At 45.0% G+C, this 18,108-nt stretch overlaps 1 protein-coding gene across 3 annotated transcripts in view; it reads left to right on the top strand.

Moving 5' to 3' along the window:
* The window catches only part of nme7 (NME/NM23 family member 7), a 189,598-nt gene that overhangs the window by 117,367 nt on the left and 54,123 nt on the right, over positions 1-18,108 (top strand). For all 3 annotated transcript variants that reach the window (XM_041210812.1, XM_041210814.1, XM_041210813.1), the window contains one exon: positions 15,070-15,171. In XM_041210812.1, coding sequence (XP_041066746.1) covers positions 15,070-15,171 — 102 coding nt within the window. The remainder of the gene's footprint in view (positions 1-15,069; positions 15,172-18,108) is intronic.

Genomic DNA, 18,108 nt, shown 5'->3' with positions numbered 1-18,108 from the left:
ATATGGTCATCAATGTGCCAGCAGATGAGCCTGGTGCCTTTGTCAACAGGAAGGGCTTCCACTCCACGAACGTGCAGATAGTGTGTGATTACAGGATGCAGATTTTACAAGTCTGTGCAAGGTACCCAGGCAGCTACCACGACGCCTGCATCCTCAGCCACTCCCAGGTGCCGGGGCTCTTCAGTGCCCCGGCTCAGCTGGATGGATGGCTGCTGGGTGACAAGGGTTACCCCCTGCGAAGGTGGCTCATGACGCCAGTACGCCATCCAAGAACAGAAGCTGAGCAGCGGTACAATAGGAGCTGGGGAACCACAAGGGCTGTGGTGGAGAGAGCCATCGGTCTTCTCAAGATGCGCTTCCATTGCCTGGACCGCTCAGGGGGTGCACTCCAGTACTCCCCAGATCGCGTCTCTCTGATTGTGCAGGGCACAGAAGACTACCACTATCTTGCACTAGAAAGGGGGATGCAGTTGACGATGAAGACCTTGACGCCCAGGATGAGGCAGCACATGATGAATCCAGCAGTGCCTCAGAGGATGAGGAAGGACAGGGCGATGATCGGGGCAGAACGATGACCCGCATTTACACCAAGGAGGCAGGGACACCCGTGACAATTTAATCCAAAGAACCTTCAGCTAGCTCCACACACATGGATTAGCAGGAACAGCATTGCCTGGCACTTCCACACGTGGCGCTTAGGTGCCACATCTTCCACCTGTTCAGCTGCAAATAAGTGCTTAGTACAGAAACATCAATGTTCACTCAAACACCCATGATAAATATGTGAAAAAGAAAAATGCATCACAAACAAAAGATCCTCAGCTATGGTAACAAAGGTGGACTTTATTTTGTCCAAAAGAAAAGCACACAGCACTTTTTTGTGATCACAAAAATATGGGTCCCTATTCTAAGGCCAACACAAAATCACCAGTGACATACCCGTGGAGTGCCTTAGGTGCCTAATGCTTACATTTTCAGGTGCTACGTCTAGGTGCCGCCCCATCGCTCTGAGTCGCTTGAGAGACAGCCTACTGACTCTGCTGTCCAATTGGTCTCGATGACCTTGTCGGGCGTCCCCTGGCCCGTGGAACCTGTGATGGCCTCACCTGGAAGGGAGTGGCCAGTTCCAGAACTGGCACCCCAGTTGTCGCAGCCTCAACGGAAGCAACGTTGACTGGCAGAGGGGCGGAGGAGCTGCTGCCCTCATCCGGAGCGCCCTGAGAGGAGCTCGCAGCGACGACAGGCTGCTGCTGCGCCAATGTGAGGTTCCTTTTGAACTCCCCGCTCACCGCAGATGCATGGGCACCGAGTGCCGACGCTTGGTGTCCACAACATCTTCCACATTGGGAATGTGGCCAGTACCGATATGAGGGCTTGCAGGTCAGAGCGTATCCCAATCATAAAATGTTCCATTCGATTGAAGCTCCTCTCTCATTGGAAGCCTGAAGTTCTGCCCTGAGGGCCAAACCTTCACGTGCACTCTGCCTGGAATCCTCCAACGCAGAGAGCAACTGAAGCATTCCCTCAGGCAACCCTGCCAGATGCAAATGCACTTCTACCGCCTGTCCTGCATTAGGGACAACTCCAGAGGCACGACGTCAGTGCTGGACTTAGCATATGCCTCGTCCCCAGCAGCTGCTGGCGCCTTCGGCACTCTCTGCCCCTACCATGTCCTCCAGCGATTGTGATGTGCCTTCTCCACTGTGACCTGGGACACTAGCCGATGGTAATGTCCCTACCAAGGTGTGTGTGTCTGCACTGCTGCCTGGCTGGCTGAAATAATGTGCCACAAGTTGCACATATTGGTCCTCAGGTGTGGAGGGGGGTCTGCGGGGTCGACGTGCAGGTCGCTGTGGTGGTGATGCTGAAATTAACAACGAGGACAGTACATCAGTTAGCATACAGTCAGTTCAACCTTTTATCCCTTTCACCCCCAGCCTCATAAGTCACTCACCCTTCAAAACCCTAAGGAGAAGAATATTGGTGAGGTGGAAAAGAGTCAAGATGAGCCCCAACCATTAAACGCACATGCAGACAGGCTGGTCAGATGGCCTCAGGAATGCCACGTGGCATGTTATGAACCATAGGAGTGGGGAGAGTACAGAGGTACTTGACCTGGATGCATTGTGGCCTGGATAGTTGCGGGGCTGAGGAAACATTGCAAACAGTAGCGACATTTGCCGTCGATCACAGGAGATTGAGAGGTCACATTATTAGCCTTCATTCCGTAAGGAGGGGCATAGACTGAGTGGGCAGAAGGCAACATTTCCCCTTGGCGCAGGGATGAGTCATGTGGTGGCATTCATCTAATTTGAGTGCCATGAGGTTCACAGCTGAGGTGCTGAGGACCTTTTGGACAAAGTAATGTGGGGCTCACTGGCTGAAAGGGTGCTGATGGTCCCAAACCTCCTCAGATGAAATAAGTTTTTAGCTGTCCAATGGCATGTTAGACCATGGTGATAGTGGTCACAAATGGGATAAGGTGACTTTGAAAGGTGGTGGAGATGCGATTCCTGAAGGGTCGAGGGTCCCTTCTGTTTGACCCACATCAGAATGTCTCAGTCTGTGAATGAGCATTGTTTCAGCATTAACAGTTGCAGCAACCATCAGTGGTTTGGATGGTGGGCAGACAGTGTGGATGGGACTGTGGACCTCAAATACCTGGCCGCTGGACCTCAGCCTGGCCGCCCTGCCCTCCTGACTCCTACCTAGCTCCATGGCCTGCTCTTCAAAAGGCGTGAGATGCTGCAGGATGGCACGCCCACCGCCAGTCCTCTGGCGCTCCTGGGCATTGTAGTGAGTTTTTGCTTGCAAAACAGGGAAAAGGATTTATTGGGGTTGCTTGCTCATGTAATCTGCATGCGCACGCCACACCCCAACCACAGTGGCCCATTTAAGGTCTCCAGCGGCTCCTGTCCACACTACTGGTGATCAGTCCCCAGAAGATAGTATGGCTGGTCGCAACCCCATCCCCCAATGGCCACCTTGGACACATTCGGCGTCCATCACTTTGAATAGCACACGGGTCTTAGCACCCATGGCAAGGAGGCACAACTAGGTGCGGTGATAATGCCAGCAGATGGTACTTGCCCAAAACACTGTGAGGCACCCCTTGCAGCATCTCATTACAATCAATATGATATGTGTTGGAGTTCTGAGCATGTGTCCAGCAGCCTCCCCTGCAGATTGCCCCCAGACTACTTAAATGCCACAAACACCAACATATGCTGCGGGGAGAACCCATCTTCTCCTCAATCACTAAGGCTGATGTAAGCATGGTCAGTACTCATTTGCCCACCCAGCGTGCGACAGATGCCCTATGCAGTAACGGCAACAAGACATGGTGGGGGGGCTCAAAAGCTAAGGCTGCCTTCTGGGTCAAATGGCCAAGACATGGTACTCACCTGTCCAGAGCGCAGCAAATCATTGAATCTTTTCCTGTACTGGGTGCCAGTGCCCCGCACGTCATCATGGGCGCTTACAGCTTCACCCACCTCCTCCCATAACTGGCTAGTGACATGGGGGGCCGTCCTCCTCCTATCCTCAGGATACAGAAGGTGCCGACGGATGCCCACCTCTTGCAGGAGGACAGCAAGGCATGCAATTAAAAACTGGGGGGCACAGTGGCCTCTCCTGCAGCCTGCCCCCCTCCTCCTGCTCATGCTGCTGTCCACTCAGACCTCCCTCCCTCCCTCTCTCCACAAGTGGCCATGGTGCACTGCCTCAAGCAGGCTGCCTGGCCATTCTTTAAACAGGCTGCTGGTTCCCCATTGGAACCGGCAGCCTGAGGCTGCCTGCCCCCGTGACTATTTTCCCGCTCTCCACGGGAGTCACTTACCCACGGGGTGGGCCTTAATTCGCTCGCCCGTGGAAAATGATGGTGCAGCCCGTTTCTCCAGCGGCAGTCGGCCCGCCCGACCGACAAATGGAAAATTCTGGCCTAAGTGGTTGTACTGTAGTATTTTAGAATTGTGATCCAATTGAGGGGGTGGTTTTAAATTTTTAAATGTTGTGTACCTGATACAATTAAAAGTGGGAAAGTCCATTCTCCTGCTTGGACAACCTTTACCCTGTAAGCATCTTTATCTGTAAGGTTTTGGCTTGCTAATATATAACATCTTTAGCTATTTATTAACTGCTAGCATTATGTAACTTTTGAGTACTCTTTGGCAATAGTTTTACTCAACCACTCCCATTTTATTGGAAAATTATTAGATTCCAGCTTTTTTGTAATTTTATTTGTTGAATGTTTGAATTTTTATTACATTACTTTATGGTTAGACATTTCTTTACAGCTACCTGCAGATATGCAATTAAGAACTCGCATAGACCTATGCAGCATTTTAATGGCCAAATTAATATTAACTTGATTTAATCTACAGAATACACATTATGGATTTTTTTGTCACTAATTGTAATTTGTTGTGGATTACTATACATAAAATGAGGTAAAGCTAAATATTTTTCTTTAGGATTACTGCTTACTTGAAAAAATCATTTTCTAACGGTGCATAAGGTTGAGGGAAGTAGAATAAACCTTAGGAAAAATGTTTAAGTCCTCACTCAAGAATGTGTCATACTGTCTGTTGCCTGATTTGGCTGGATCCAAAACATGTTTTGTGCATTTTCTGGGGGTAATATAGTATCAGAGCTGACTTGCTAACCAATCAGCACCCCTTTTCTCATACAATATAAATTATTCCCTTTGAAATTTGACATTCTTCATCTGTCCTGATAAGTGTAAGACAAGTAGCTTTGACAGCATGTCTCTTTATTTGGCAATACTTGAATATAACCTTATTCTGTTATCTGAGTGTTCTAATGTGAAAAAGCTATTTCACTTGTGATTCTTTTAAACTCATGAAAGAGCTTGAATGTTCATGGCAGCACTTTTCATTTGATGACTTAATCCAAAGGTAAAGGTATTTATCTGATCTTGATGCTTTTATAGTGGGATACTACCAAAGGTGAATTACCTTTAACAAAAACAAAAATAGAATTACCTGGAAAAACTCAGCAGGTCTGGCTTCCGCAGTATTTTTGTTTTTATCTCTGAATTACCTTTAAGGTTGTCTTACTCGTTCTTCTTCTTCAGGTTCCTTCCTTTTGCTGAGGGTTGGATGCAATGTTGTGCTAGTTGCTTCTACTGAAGCAACAGAATTTTTGTGACTAGGTTTCATTGCTAACTATGGGATGATACTTGGTAAGATCCAATCTTCCAAAGTGACTGGCGACAGCTTCGTCAGGAGAGTGCCCTGGATGTGTCTCACGTATTTATGCTGTCTGTCTTCAGAGCCATTTTCCTTTTGCTAAGGTCGTCTGTCTCTTTCATTGTTCCAGACTTCATGCACTTAAAGGATTGAGGTCACCTATCTACACTAGATGAAACTGATGATATCCTCATGTAGTTTAGTTTGTTAGCTGAGGCAAGGCACCAGGGTATGCCCACGGGTGTGCATTACCAATTGCTTGGAGGCTTAAGTATAGTTCAAGAGTTCAAGACCGGAGTGTGCAGCTGGAAGTGACCTAGGTACTAGTTCTGTCACAGAAGTCCTCCATAATGCCATATGCTCGTTCAGTGAGGATAAATTAATGGACATTGGCATTACAGTTTCCTTCAAATTTCATGCATTACTGCACATAAGCCAGTACATCATAATAGAATAATAATAGGGCAATTATGTAACATTTTAAATGCCTGAGGAACACTGAGCTCCTAGTGTACGTGATTGGCTTTCTTCATTCTTCCACTCCCACTTAATTTACCTATGCATACCCAGCTGCCAGGAGAGCAGGAGATTGTAATTCCTGGTATGTAGGGCAATTTCACAAATAGGAATGGAATACTAAAATTTGAATACAGAATCACAGAATCACACAGTGTAGAACAGGCCCTTCGGCCCATCAAGTCTGCACCAGCACGTGAGAAACACCTGACCTACCTACCTAATTCCATTTACCAGCTCTTGGCCCTTAGCATAGCCTTGAAAGTTATGAGGTGCCAAGTGGTCATTCGGGTACTTTTTAAAGGATGTGAGGCAATCCGCCTCCACCACCTTCCCAGGCAGCACATTCCAGACCGTCACCACCCTCTGGGTAAAAACATTTTTCCTCACATGCCCCCTAAACCCCCTGCACCTCACCTTGAACTTATGCCCCCTTGTGACTGACCCCTCAACTAAGGGGAACAGCTGCTCCCTATCCACCCTGTCCATGCCCCTCATAATCTTGTAGACCATGATCAGGTCACCCCTCAGTCTTCTCTGCTCCAACAAAAACAACCCAAGTCTATCCAACCTCTCTTCATAACTTAAATGTTTCATCCCAGGCAACATCCTATTGATCTGTGAATCTCTTCTGCACCCCCTCCAGTACAATCACATCCTTCCTATAATGTGGCGACCAGAACTGCACACAGTACTCCAGCTGTGGCTTCACCAAGGTTCTATACAACTCCAAAATGACCTCCCTACTTTTGTAATCTATGTCTCGATTGATAAAGGCAAGTGTCCCATATGCCTTTTTCACCACCCCACACACATGCCCCTCTGCCTTCAGAGATCAAGAAATTCAAATTCAAAGTGATTCCTTCAGACCAACTCCCCCCTGGAACTGATCCAAGTTAGCAGTCTAATGGTGAAACAATCTTATGTCAGCAGCACTCTGATGTCTGGACTTATATCACATTCCTGTCAAATGCACATCATAATATCAGGATTAACAGTGGAGCTATTCTGTACTTTCTATGACTTTGATCATTAGACAGTGAGCCAGGAGGTGTATATATTGGCCCGGATTTTACATTGAGATTAATCATAAGGCTAATAGTGCTCGCTTTGATTATGGAATAAATTGGACAACTACATATACACCAAGTAAGCACAGAAATCCAATGCTTTGGTCCAAATAAACATGTCATGTCCCGAGCTACATGATAACATTATCTTGCCTACAGCTCAGCATTAAAATCCATGTAAGGGAATGAAGTTGCATAATTATCAGCTAAACATGACAAGAAATAATTAGGGCTGGTGTATTCAGGTAGAAGTCAATCTTTAATCGTATGATAAGTCATAATTACTGTCAAACGTGATGCCCTGAAAATGTAATTTTACAAGAGTGATGTCTCGTTCCTTAAGAATTTAATCAGCGCTGGGGATTTTATTTTTTTTAAAACTACTGTCTGTGTCTCTTAATCCCATCTTTCTTTCCCAATTTATTTCACTTTCAGTACTTCATTTCAAGCTAATTTATAATTCATGGTTTATAGTTCCTGGTTTAGACTGAGGGGACTGAACTAGATAGAAGGGCACGAGATTGCAAAGTGTGGTTAACACCCATCCGTTTATTGTAATGCCGGAAGTATGCCAACATCTTGCTGCCTGCTCATTTCCTTGATCTCTGCGTCCAGTCAGTGCTAACTGCACTGTTCATTGGCAGCATACATCAGCATGGGATAAATATTTGATTTTTAGTACCATTTAAAACTAGTCTGCACCTCTTAAAGGGGAGGTGCATCTGGCAGTGGCAGTTGCAATTGTCGTAGTTAAAGAGAAATTGACCTGGGAAAGAATGAAGAATAGCACAACAAGGGAGAGAGAAGGTTCCAAGGTTTTCAGACCATGCACTTTGTGGAGGAGCTGGAAAGGAGGAGAGGCGGCTGTAACCACAGAGGGAAAGGAGGCCCTCCAGACACATGGCCAAAAGACAGTGGAGCATATAACCATGGAGGCCAATGCCAGGAGTTATGCCTGTAGGACCTGGATGCAGTGACACAAGAAGTTCAATGACCTCACATGAGTGGACAATGTCAACGAATGAATCTTCAGATGCTATATCCTACCTGATGTCTCAGGCACTGCTCAAATCAACACATTCCCTTCACTCACAATAATACGTATCAATCAGACCTCATACTTTGCGTTCATATTTTTCATCTCACCCTCATACACTTTGCAATGCACAACTCACTGCTTTCACACACTGCCAGCTATTCAACCATGACAGCCACATCAGCTAAAAAAATTGTACAACACTTACTGGAACATACATTTTCCTCTCTTGTAGGACAAGGCAGAACAAAGCTGGAAGGAGCAAGAGTTAACCAGATGGGGACAGGCGAGCCTGTACATCTAATCCCATGGAGGGGACTGTACTGGCTATTATTGGGATGTCCATTGCTGAGCTGGGGCTTTTTAAAAATTCATTTGCAGGATGTGGGCGTCGCTGGCTAGGCCAGAGTCTATTGCCCATCCCTGATTTTTGGTCTTGAGGAGGTGGTGGTGAGCTTCCTTCTTGAACCGCTGCAGCCCCTGTGTTGTAGGTACACCCACAGTGCTGTTAAGGAGGGAGTTCCAGGATTTTGACCCAACGACCATGAAAGGACAGCGATATATTTCCAAGTCAGGCTGGTGGGTGGCTTGGAGATGAACTTCCAGGTGGTAGCGTTCTCATGTATCTGCTTCCCTTGTCCTTCTAGGTGGTAGCGGTCGTGGGTTTGGAAGGTGTTGGCTATAGAGCCTTGGTAAGTTTCTGCAGTGCATCTTGTAGATGGTACACACTCTGCCACTGGTGGTGGAGGGAGTGAATGTTTGTGGAAGGGGTGCCAATCAAGCGTGCTGCTTTGTCCTGGATGGTGTCAAGCTTCTTGAATGTTGTTGGAGCTGCACGCATCCAGGCAAGTATTCCATCACATTCCTGACTTGTGCCTTGTAGATGGTGGACAGACTTTGGGGAGTTAGGACATGAGTTACTTGCTGCAGGACTCCTAGCCTATGACCTGCTCTTGTAGCCACAGTATTTATATGGCTAGTCCAGTTCAGTTTCTGGTCAATGGTAACCTCCAGGATGTTGATAAGGGGGATCCATGATGGTAGTGCCTCGGAGTGTGAAGGGGTGATGGTTAGATTCTCTCTTGTTGGAGATGGTCATTGCCTGGCACGTGATGCGCAAAAGCTACTTGCCATTTGTCAGCCCAAGCCTGGATATTGTCCAGGCCTTACTGCATTTGGAACCACGAATGGTGCTGAGCATTGTGCAATCATCAGCAAACAGCTAGCAAAGGGACAGAACTCATTGAAGATGGCAATGTCCTTATACTTAGTCTTTGTTCTCGCATCCCACTTCCTCCTCATCCAAATTCTGTTCTGATTTACAAGCTGCATATAGTGCAAACATGTACCCCATAATTTTGTCACCAACCCCATCTGTCCTGCACCTTACCCTTATGCCTTTTTTCCTTCCAGACACCCAAAAGGTAAACAAAAACAAAAATAGCTGGAAAATCTCAGCAGGCCTGACAGCATCTGCGGAGAGGAATACAGTTAACTTTCCGAGTCCGTATGAGTTGAGTTTGCTGAGTTTTTCCAGCTATTTTTGTTTTTGTTTTGGATTTCCAGCATCCGCAGTGTTTTGCTTTTACCCAAAAGGTAAAACCTGGTTGTGCAGTGGAGAAAGACCAAGAAGAGAATGATAAGCTAGCTTAGATGCTAACACTGCATGTAATTTTGAAGATAGATTCGAGGTGGAATCTGCACCTGGTGAGACATTGGGCACAAGTGGATTGCAGCCTGGGTAGCAGGCAAACATAGCACAGAAGGGCAAGGTTATACCTGGGTTCTACTGCAGAGGATTCAGATAGTAATTCTGTGGAACATCAATGGGTATGCACAATCAAATGCTTGATGCATTGGGAAGCCTCCCAGAAAGCCATCTGTCACTGGCAAGAACTGTGGAGGATTCCAAGACCAACTTGGCATAGGGCTTGTCACAGAGCTTGTAGCTCATCCTCTGGCATGGAAGTGGTGGCCAACTTTATTTGCAAACTTGTGGACCCAGCCATGATGCAACACCTGATGACCAATGTCTCAGCTTCCATTGCAGCACAAGTAACAGCCACTCAATATCTGCATGCTGCAGTAGAAGCTCAGACTGTTGTCTTGTAAGGTCAGTTTATTGCCATGCAAACTCAGATTTCTGCTGTCATGCCTGTGGATTACAATGTATAAATGGACTTTAAGGGTATTAAAGCAGTCCGGCGTTCTGCTCTCCTACAGATTACTAGGATTGCTGAGGTGCCACCCTTGGTGAATGACAGTGCCTCCATGAAGCATGAATCTACTGACCTCTCTCAAGATGACAGGATTTGCCCTGCCACTGTGTCAGTACCCATGCTGTTTCCTGTCAGCTAGCCTGCCTGCTCAGACTGCTATCGCCAGTGCCAAGATGGTGCAGTCTGTAGCCAGCCTTTCAAGGTCTGTAGCTGCTCGAGGTTGAAACAAGGCCATCTGATGTCTCCTCCACTGAAAATCAGCAGCTTTCCACTAACCATGCTGCAGCCGCTGGGGTGGTACTAAGACAGATAAAGGCACATAGAAAATGGATCCTAAGAGAATGTGCAAGGGTGATAATAAGTAGAAGGCATGTATTAGCTGCTCAGCAATATAGACGAGAAGGACTTGAGTTCACCCTCTAATCTGATCTCAGGACATTTTTGAGGTCCTACAGTTAGCCTTAGGGCCCTTGTTCTGACTCCTGGTTGTCAACTTTCACTAAAAATTTGGGAAGAACCTTAGAAAGGATAAATGATTTCATGTATCAAAACAGATGCCACTATGAAGTCAGTTTGGCACTTGTAATCTACATTACACCCTCATCACCAATACCATGCAACTGTGCCTCAAAAAGTCCTAATTTCTATGAGCAGGTTTTTCCCCTTGTCAGGTGGGCGGGCCCAGGAGCGGCCACCAAATGGTCCGCTGCCTGTGACCGGGCCCTGACCACAATTTCACGCTGGCTGGCCAATTAATGGCCAATTAATGGCCAGCCAGTGTGAAACGTGAGTTGAGAGCCTCAGTGCTGCCGGGTGGGGGCAGGCGGAGCGCAAGGCTGAAGTTTGCACATGCGTGGGGGTGCGCTCATTGAAAGCTCCTTGAAGGCACAGAGCTGCCTCAGGGAACTGAAGGATTTGTAAATGAAAAATGAAGAATCTATATATAATATAAACATGTTCCCACATGAAGATGTACATGTTAAAAATTTTTAATTGTTTTTTTACTCACTGTTGGAAACCCCATCCCGCCTGCGGATGAGGTTTTGCAAAAAAGGCAAAGGCTGCCTGGCCTATTCACCTGCCCGTCAACCATAGGGATGGACAGGCAGCGATAAATTCTACTTAATTAACTGCTTAAGGGCCTTAATAGGCCTCTTAATTGCCAGCAGGTGTGCTGTGCTGCCGTCATTCGTGCATCCCCGCTGACCGAAATATCGCACGAGTGCGTGATGACATTGGGACGCTCGCCCGACATCATCGCATGCTATTTCACTCTCGGGCTTCTAGGGCATGTGTCTGCACACCGAGCTGAAAATCCTGGCCTATGCTTTTTTTTCCATTTGTTTTTGGGATGGAGTGTCGCTGACAAGGCCAACATTTATTGCCTATCCCAAATTGCCCATGAGAAGGGGGTGGTGAGCTGCCTTCTTGAGCTGCATAAGTCCATGTGGTGTAGGTAGACCCACGGTGCAATGAGAGAGGCAGCTAAAGGATTTTGACCCGGTGACAGGAATGGGGATCTATTTCCAAGTTAGGATGATGAGTGACTTTGAGGGGAACTTGCATGGGGACCATCACCAGCTCTGCTACCCATGTCCTTCTAGGTGGTAGAGGTTTTGAGTTTGGAAGTTGCTGTTGAAAGGACCCTTGGTGAGTTGCTACACTGCATTTTGTAAACAGTACACACTTCTAATGTGCTCCAATGGTGGAGGGAACAAATGTTTAAGGGGGTGAATGGGATGCCGATCATGCGGTCTTTTTTTAAAATCCCTATTTGCCCTTGAGAAGGTGATTATGAGCTGTCGCCTTGAAATACTGCAGTCCATCTGGTTAGGTACATCTATAATGGTGTTAGGAAGGAAGTTCAAAGATTTTAAACTGCTTTTGTCCTGGAAGGTGTGGAGCTTGTTGAGTGTTATTGGAGTTGCACTCATCCAGGCAAATGGAGAGTATTCCATCACAGTCCTTGTACCTTGTAGGCTTCGGAGAGTCAGAATGCAAGTTACTTGCCGCAGAATTCTCAGCCTTTGACCTGTCCTTCTCACCACAATAGCAAATATGATATCTTAATTTAGCTGTGATGTGATTTATTCCCTTTCCATTTTACATTAAATTGTTAAGTATTACATTGATCTACAATTGACATGATACTCTCAGTCTGGCAGCTGCAAGAGAAATGTCGTGAACAAAGGAGACCACTACACATTGCCTTTAGCAATCTCACCAAGGCATTTGACCATGTGAGCAGAAGTGGTCTGTTTAAGCTGCTGGAGAAAAATGGCTGCCTTTTGAAGCTGCTTAATGTGATCTCCTCTTTCCATGGCAACATGATGGATAAGGTCGGTTATGATGGGATAACATCAGACCCTTTTGAGATCCGGACTTGGGATAAACAGGGTTACATTCTGGTGCCAACACTCTTGCTGTTATCTTATACCTTCAGGTCATCTACAGAGGGTGTCTACTTATATACCAGAACTGACAGCTTTTCAGCTTTGCTCACCTGAGATCCAAGAAAAAAGGTGCATCAAGTCCTCATCAGAGAGTTGCTCTGTGCTGACAATGCCACACTAACATTCCATACTGAGGAACACCATCAGTGCCAAATGGACAGACTATCTCATGTCTGTTTAAAAAAAAATTTGGTTTGAACATCAGCATCAAGAAGACAAATGTCGAGAAATCTCATGGCCCAGGATGTTGCCATACCGCCATCAATCAGCATTGACAATTTTTCGCTGGAAGTTGTTTATAGCTTCACATACTTAGGCACCATAATCATCAATTTGTCCCTTGATGCTTAAATCAACACATGCATGGAAAAACTTCAGCTGTTATGTCCAAGTTGAGTAAGAGAGTGAGGAACAACAGCAACCTGATTGAGAACACCAAACTGTGAGTCTACCAAGTCTGCTCTCTCTGCACTCCTCTACAGCGAAGAGACCTGGAGAACATATGCTAGCCAGGAGAAAAGGCTGAACAGTTTCGCTTTCTTAGAAGTATCCTTGGCACCTCTTGGCAGAACAAGGTCATCAACTCAGAGGTCTTGGAGTGTGCTAATTCCATCAACATACACTCATTGCTAAGCCAATGACGCCTAAGTTTATTCAGTGCATGATGGCCATACACCCAAAGGCCTTTTGTACGCTGAACTGGCCACTGGGTCACAGCCCCCTGAGTATCATACTTCCACTATAAGGACACCTACAAGTGCAATATGAAGATGACAGACATTGACACTAACAGCTGGGAGACAGCTGCTGACTGTTTGGAAGGACATTGGAAGAGGCAAGCAGAAACTAAAAGCTCAGCTGGCCAAGGAGCGGGCCCAGAGAAAACAGAGGTCAGAGAATCGTGAACTTTCTCAGCCCTTTGTTTTCCTCTGCAGCAAATGCGGCAGAAAATGTCCTGCCAGAGTGGGTCTCCTGAGTCTCAGACGGCAATATTTAACACAGAGTTGACCACCACGTCCCAAACCATCGTCCTATGAGATGTAAGGCAGCCACCTGTATTACTTTGAAAAAATCCAGTTACACATATTTATACATCGTTGGAGCCTGAATGCCCTAAGTGGTCAGGCTGCGAAAAAGGAATATTTATTTTGGAAAATTAGCATATTTCTCCTTTGAAAAATCAAATTTAATATTCCAATTTTTAAAATTCCCAACTTTGTAGTTCATCAGGATCACTGTTGAAAACTATGAATATTTTACTATGCAATATATATGTTCTATCAAAGAATCAGAGATTTTAGCACAGAACAAGGCACTTCCACCCATCATGTCTGCCAGTAATTAAGGATCTGCTTCAAAACATAGTTTATATATTACAATATGTACTACATGTATGTATAAAGCTTAGCATAGGACTTCTTAAACAGTGGGTTGCAAGACAATATTTTGGGGTAGCGACCTCTGAGGCAGTAATGCAATGGTTGCCATGTAGCTCGGACTGAATTCTAACAGTTGCATGGCCCCTTTAAATCTTTGTGTTATTTTTCTATTGGAGAGCATGGCCTAGTGGACTGCTCTCTGAGGCCCGATTTGCTGCTGCAAAATAAGCCTGTGAAAAGGTTAGGTGTTTGTTTTTTGGAGAAACCCTGCCTTTTCATCAACTCCTCCAATGCTGAACCACTGCTTTTCTTCCCCACCCCTCGACAGTCAAAATTAAAGAGGCCCTCGCAGCAAGTGAAGCCCACCAACCCCCACACCCCCAATACTGCTGAACAGCTTTTGTGCCCCCACCCCTCTCCCACCCATTTTTCCATCCTTGGATCATATGAAGATGGAGGCATTAAATTGGGATCACACCAGGAAAAGGTTTGGGAAGCACTGGCTCAGCAGTTTAGCACTTTGGACTAATCCTGTCTATTCACGTTGATCTTCCAATTGACTAACATTTACTGGATATTTTTAAATTGGTTGAACATTTTTGCCCCTGAAGTTTATGCTGTTTCTTCAGCTTAGTATTTTTCATCATTTCCTTAAAACAAGAGCTAATACTACAATAATAATAAAAACAGAAAATGCTGGATAAACTCAGCAGATTTGGCAGCATTTGTGGAGAGAGGAACAGAGTTAATGTTTTGAGTTTGCATGACTTCTTCAGAGCTGAAGAAGAATCATACAGACTCGAAACGTTAACTCTGTTTCTCTCTCCACAGATGCTGCCCGACCTGCTGAGTTTTTCCAGCATTTTCTGTTTTTGTTAAAGATTTCCTGCATTCGCAATATTTTGTTTTTATTTGAGCTAATATTGCAACACCACTGACTTAATCTATGTGAACTGAAATCAGCCTGCTCTTGACCAGGGCTTCAGGGCTGTTTTCAGTAACAATTATTACTAGTCTGATTTTAGATCTGAAGAATTACTGCTCTTAAATCAGAAATTGTTTAAGGTGAGACTTGCTCAATTTCCCATTTAATAACTATGCTTCAATGTGTAAGTACCGTGGCTGGGGAAGATACTGTCACAATCTTTCTATATCCGCACCAATACTTTTTGTATTCCTTTTACAGGGTATGGTAAATGAACTCTCTTCAGGCCCTTGTCTTGCCCTTGAATTCCAAGGAAAGGATATTCAGAAGTCATTTAGAGAATGCTGTGGACCATCAGACCCTGTAAGTTACAGTCAGATTTCAAAAGCTGCTGAGTAAATTCTGAACTTTGCCAGTTTCTAAAGCACTTATATATGTCAGACCAGTTTATGTGACTTCCTTTTTTTATAGCCTCACTATCTTATATTCTGCATTTGTGAAGTGTACAGATCAGTTGTCTGGTCCATGCTTAGTACGTAACAAATTTCCATTTATTGCTGAGTATTGAATTCCATGTTGAAAAACATTTATTTTACAGCCATGATTAATGGCATGATCATACTCAATTTAAGTTGAAAAGTAAGGCCATACGTTGAAAGGTACATACATTTAAATTTACATACATACATTTAAATTAGCATCCTTCAATTAACTACAAACCCATCTGCCGTAATTTTCCTTTAGCAACTAAAAAGTCAAGTTTATAAAATTACCCTTCCAGTAAAGGTCAGGAGATAATAGAGTTGCTTGCTGAATCTTGCCTGAAGATAATTTTAATTGGATTGCATTTTGTATAATCTGCTTGGAGACGAAAGAAGGTGGGTAGAAAGGGCACTTTAACATAATGGTTTAAAAGGCTTTGACACCATAAGACTGCTGTAAGATGGCTCACCACTCTAATTTAATAGTTTCACCTTTCCGGACAAGATTGGATGTCAAAGAACTTCCCCAGCAAACAGAGAGAGGGGAAATTGGGGATGAGTATATCCATGGTATTTGTGTTTACCTCCAGGTGACTCAGATATGCATTATGAACAATGCTGTATAAAAGTAAGTTCTTTTAAATGAAGCGAAGGCTAACTGTCTGCTTTCTCTGAGATAAGAGATGGAGGATGTTAATTTGACATGTTGGGATTTCAGGAAAAAGTGTAGTGAGCTTGTAAGTCTCATTCCACATTTGGGATGGTATTTAATGCAGGCCAGAGGGCCACGTCAACTGCTAAGAGCCCATTGCCTTCTTTGAGGAAAGCCTGCCACATTAAGTACCAATGAGGCACTTATGTAGACAGTTGTGTGCCTTGCCCTGGATCAGGGCACCTGAGGGTGGAAATCCTGCCCCCTGAAAGCAGACGGCCAATCAGAGGCCCCCAGCTGTGCACTGCAGGTAATGCCAGCAGGAGTGGTGGCTGTTGCTGCTAATGCACCCACCAGAGGCCCAGGATTGCCAGGGGATCTTAGGTCAAAGGTGAGTGGGGGCGGGCTGAGAGGTTGCAGGGAAGTGGGAATCAGCAGCAAAGGCAGGGGCATGGTTCTCAATGGCTACCCCCTTACTCGATGCTGGGTCCCTTGTTCAGGCACTGTGTCTTTGAATGAGGGAGCAGTTGCCCCTTCCTCCCAACCTCTCCCTTCCCCCCAAAGCCTCTTAACCTCTTTTCAGGCTTCCCACATGATGAGTCCCTCACGGTTAATTGCCCACTTAAGGGCCTCAATTGGCAGTGGGCAGGAAGGCCACCCACGAGCCTTCCCGCACTGGACTTAATTAGGGCAGAGCCAGGAAGACAGTGGAGTCCCACCCACCACCTTTCCACCGATTAAATGCCCTTCCGTGTCCAAACGTGTCGCAGGATATGGCATTAAATGCTGCCCATAATATGGTGCTCAGAGCTGTGCCACTTTGGGATAGTGCAGAGAAAATGTTTCACTTGGATAAGTATGGAGTGGCATTGTGGAGACCTGGAAAGCAAGTTTCTAAGTCACTTTTTCAGTCTTGCCACAAAGAATCTCCAGAAACTGTAAGAGATTTTAATTTCACTATAAACAAAATGAAGAAAAATATCACTTTTTAATAAAAATGAGAAAGGCATTGAAGCATTTCCACAAAGTTGACCAAGTAGCTTTCCTATTAAAATGTGAGAGTCCAAACTATGACTAACATTCATATTCATTTATTACTCACAATTAGGTGAGTTTTAGCAGTTTACTGCTTAATCACAAGAAATTTGATTGATCTCCATTAGTGGGAGAGAAAAAGAAAAACTGACTAGATCATCTGTGCTCCAAAGAGCAGTGCTCTGTATTAGCGATATTAATCTTGATATGATCTTAACTGTCCTATCTTGAAACTAAATTGAGAATGAGATATCAATGGAAAGGAATGAAACAAAGCATGCACAAAATCTTGGAATTTTCAATTTATTATGCTTCAATGTACATATTAAAATAAATGTACGATATGTTACGATGGTGTAGATGTTTTGGTATTGTGCAGGAACATGAGCAATTTCATTGCATAAAGACTCTAGTTGCTTGTTCACTTGCACTTCATCGTCTTTTCCTTTTGTAAAAAAAAATTCACTTTAAACAGTTGTAAGAAAGTCAATTGGCAGACTTTGATCACTGTCATCGTAATAGTCTACACACCCTATGTTTCAATATCTGTTGTCATACTCATTTCTTCCGTATGCACAAGAAATGAATTACTAAGTAGCAACATTTTAACCAAACCTCACTAATTAGAGGAATTTTAATTATTTGGATCCCATGGAAATTGCTGCAAAACTTTTTGTTGTTATTACTAGTTTGTGAACCTTGATGGATCCTTCACACTTTAATTTACATATGCAAATACAGTGTTACTTTAATTCATTTGCTTATGTACTTTGGCACAGAAGCTCTTGGGATACCCTATCAACCTTGAGGCGATAGGCTGTGTAGCTACAGCTGATACAGCTTCAGATATGCGATGGTAGCAGAAAATAGTGTAGGGGCTGGAGCTAGACCATAATATCATTCGGGCAGGGAATGGGAGGGAGGGAGCACCAGGCAGAAAACAGTTGAAGGAGAGGCAAATACCCAGGACAGCAGCAGTGAATAAAACCCACTGCTGCTTAGAGGGGCAATGACAACACTGGAGGAAGCAGACAACATGGGCAACAAGGTTGGAAACCAGATCAGAATACTAAATTACAAAACTTTGAGGCTGAACCTGCATGTCCTCATAACAGAGATATGCAGTAAGAA

This window comes from Carcharodon carcharias, chromosome 18, assembly GCF_017639515.1.
Source record: "Carcharodon carcharias isolate sCarCar2 chromosome 18, sCarCar2.pri, whole genome shotgun sequence".
NCBI lineage: Eukaryota > Metazoa > Chordata > Chondrichthyes > Lamniformes > Lamnidae > Carcharodon > Carcharodon carcharias.
The sequence above is the reverse complement of the archived record's forward strand: the minus strand, read 5'-3'. Positions and strand labels throughout refer to the sequence as shown.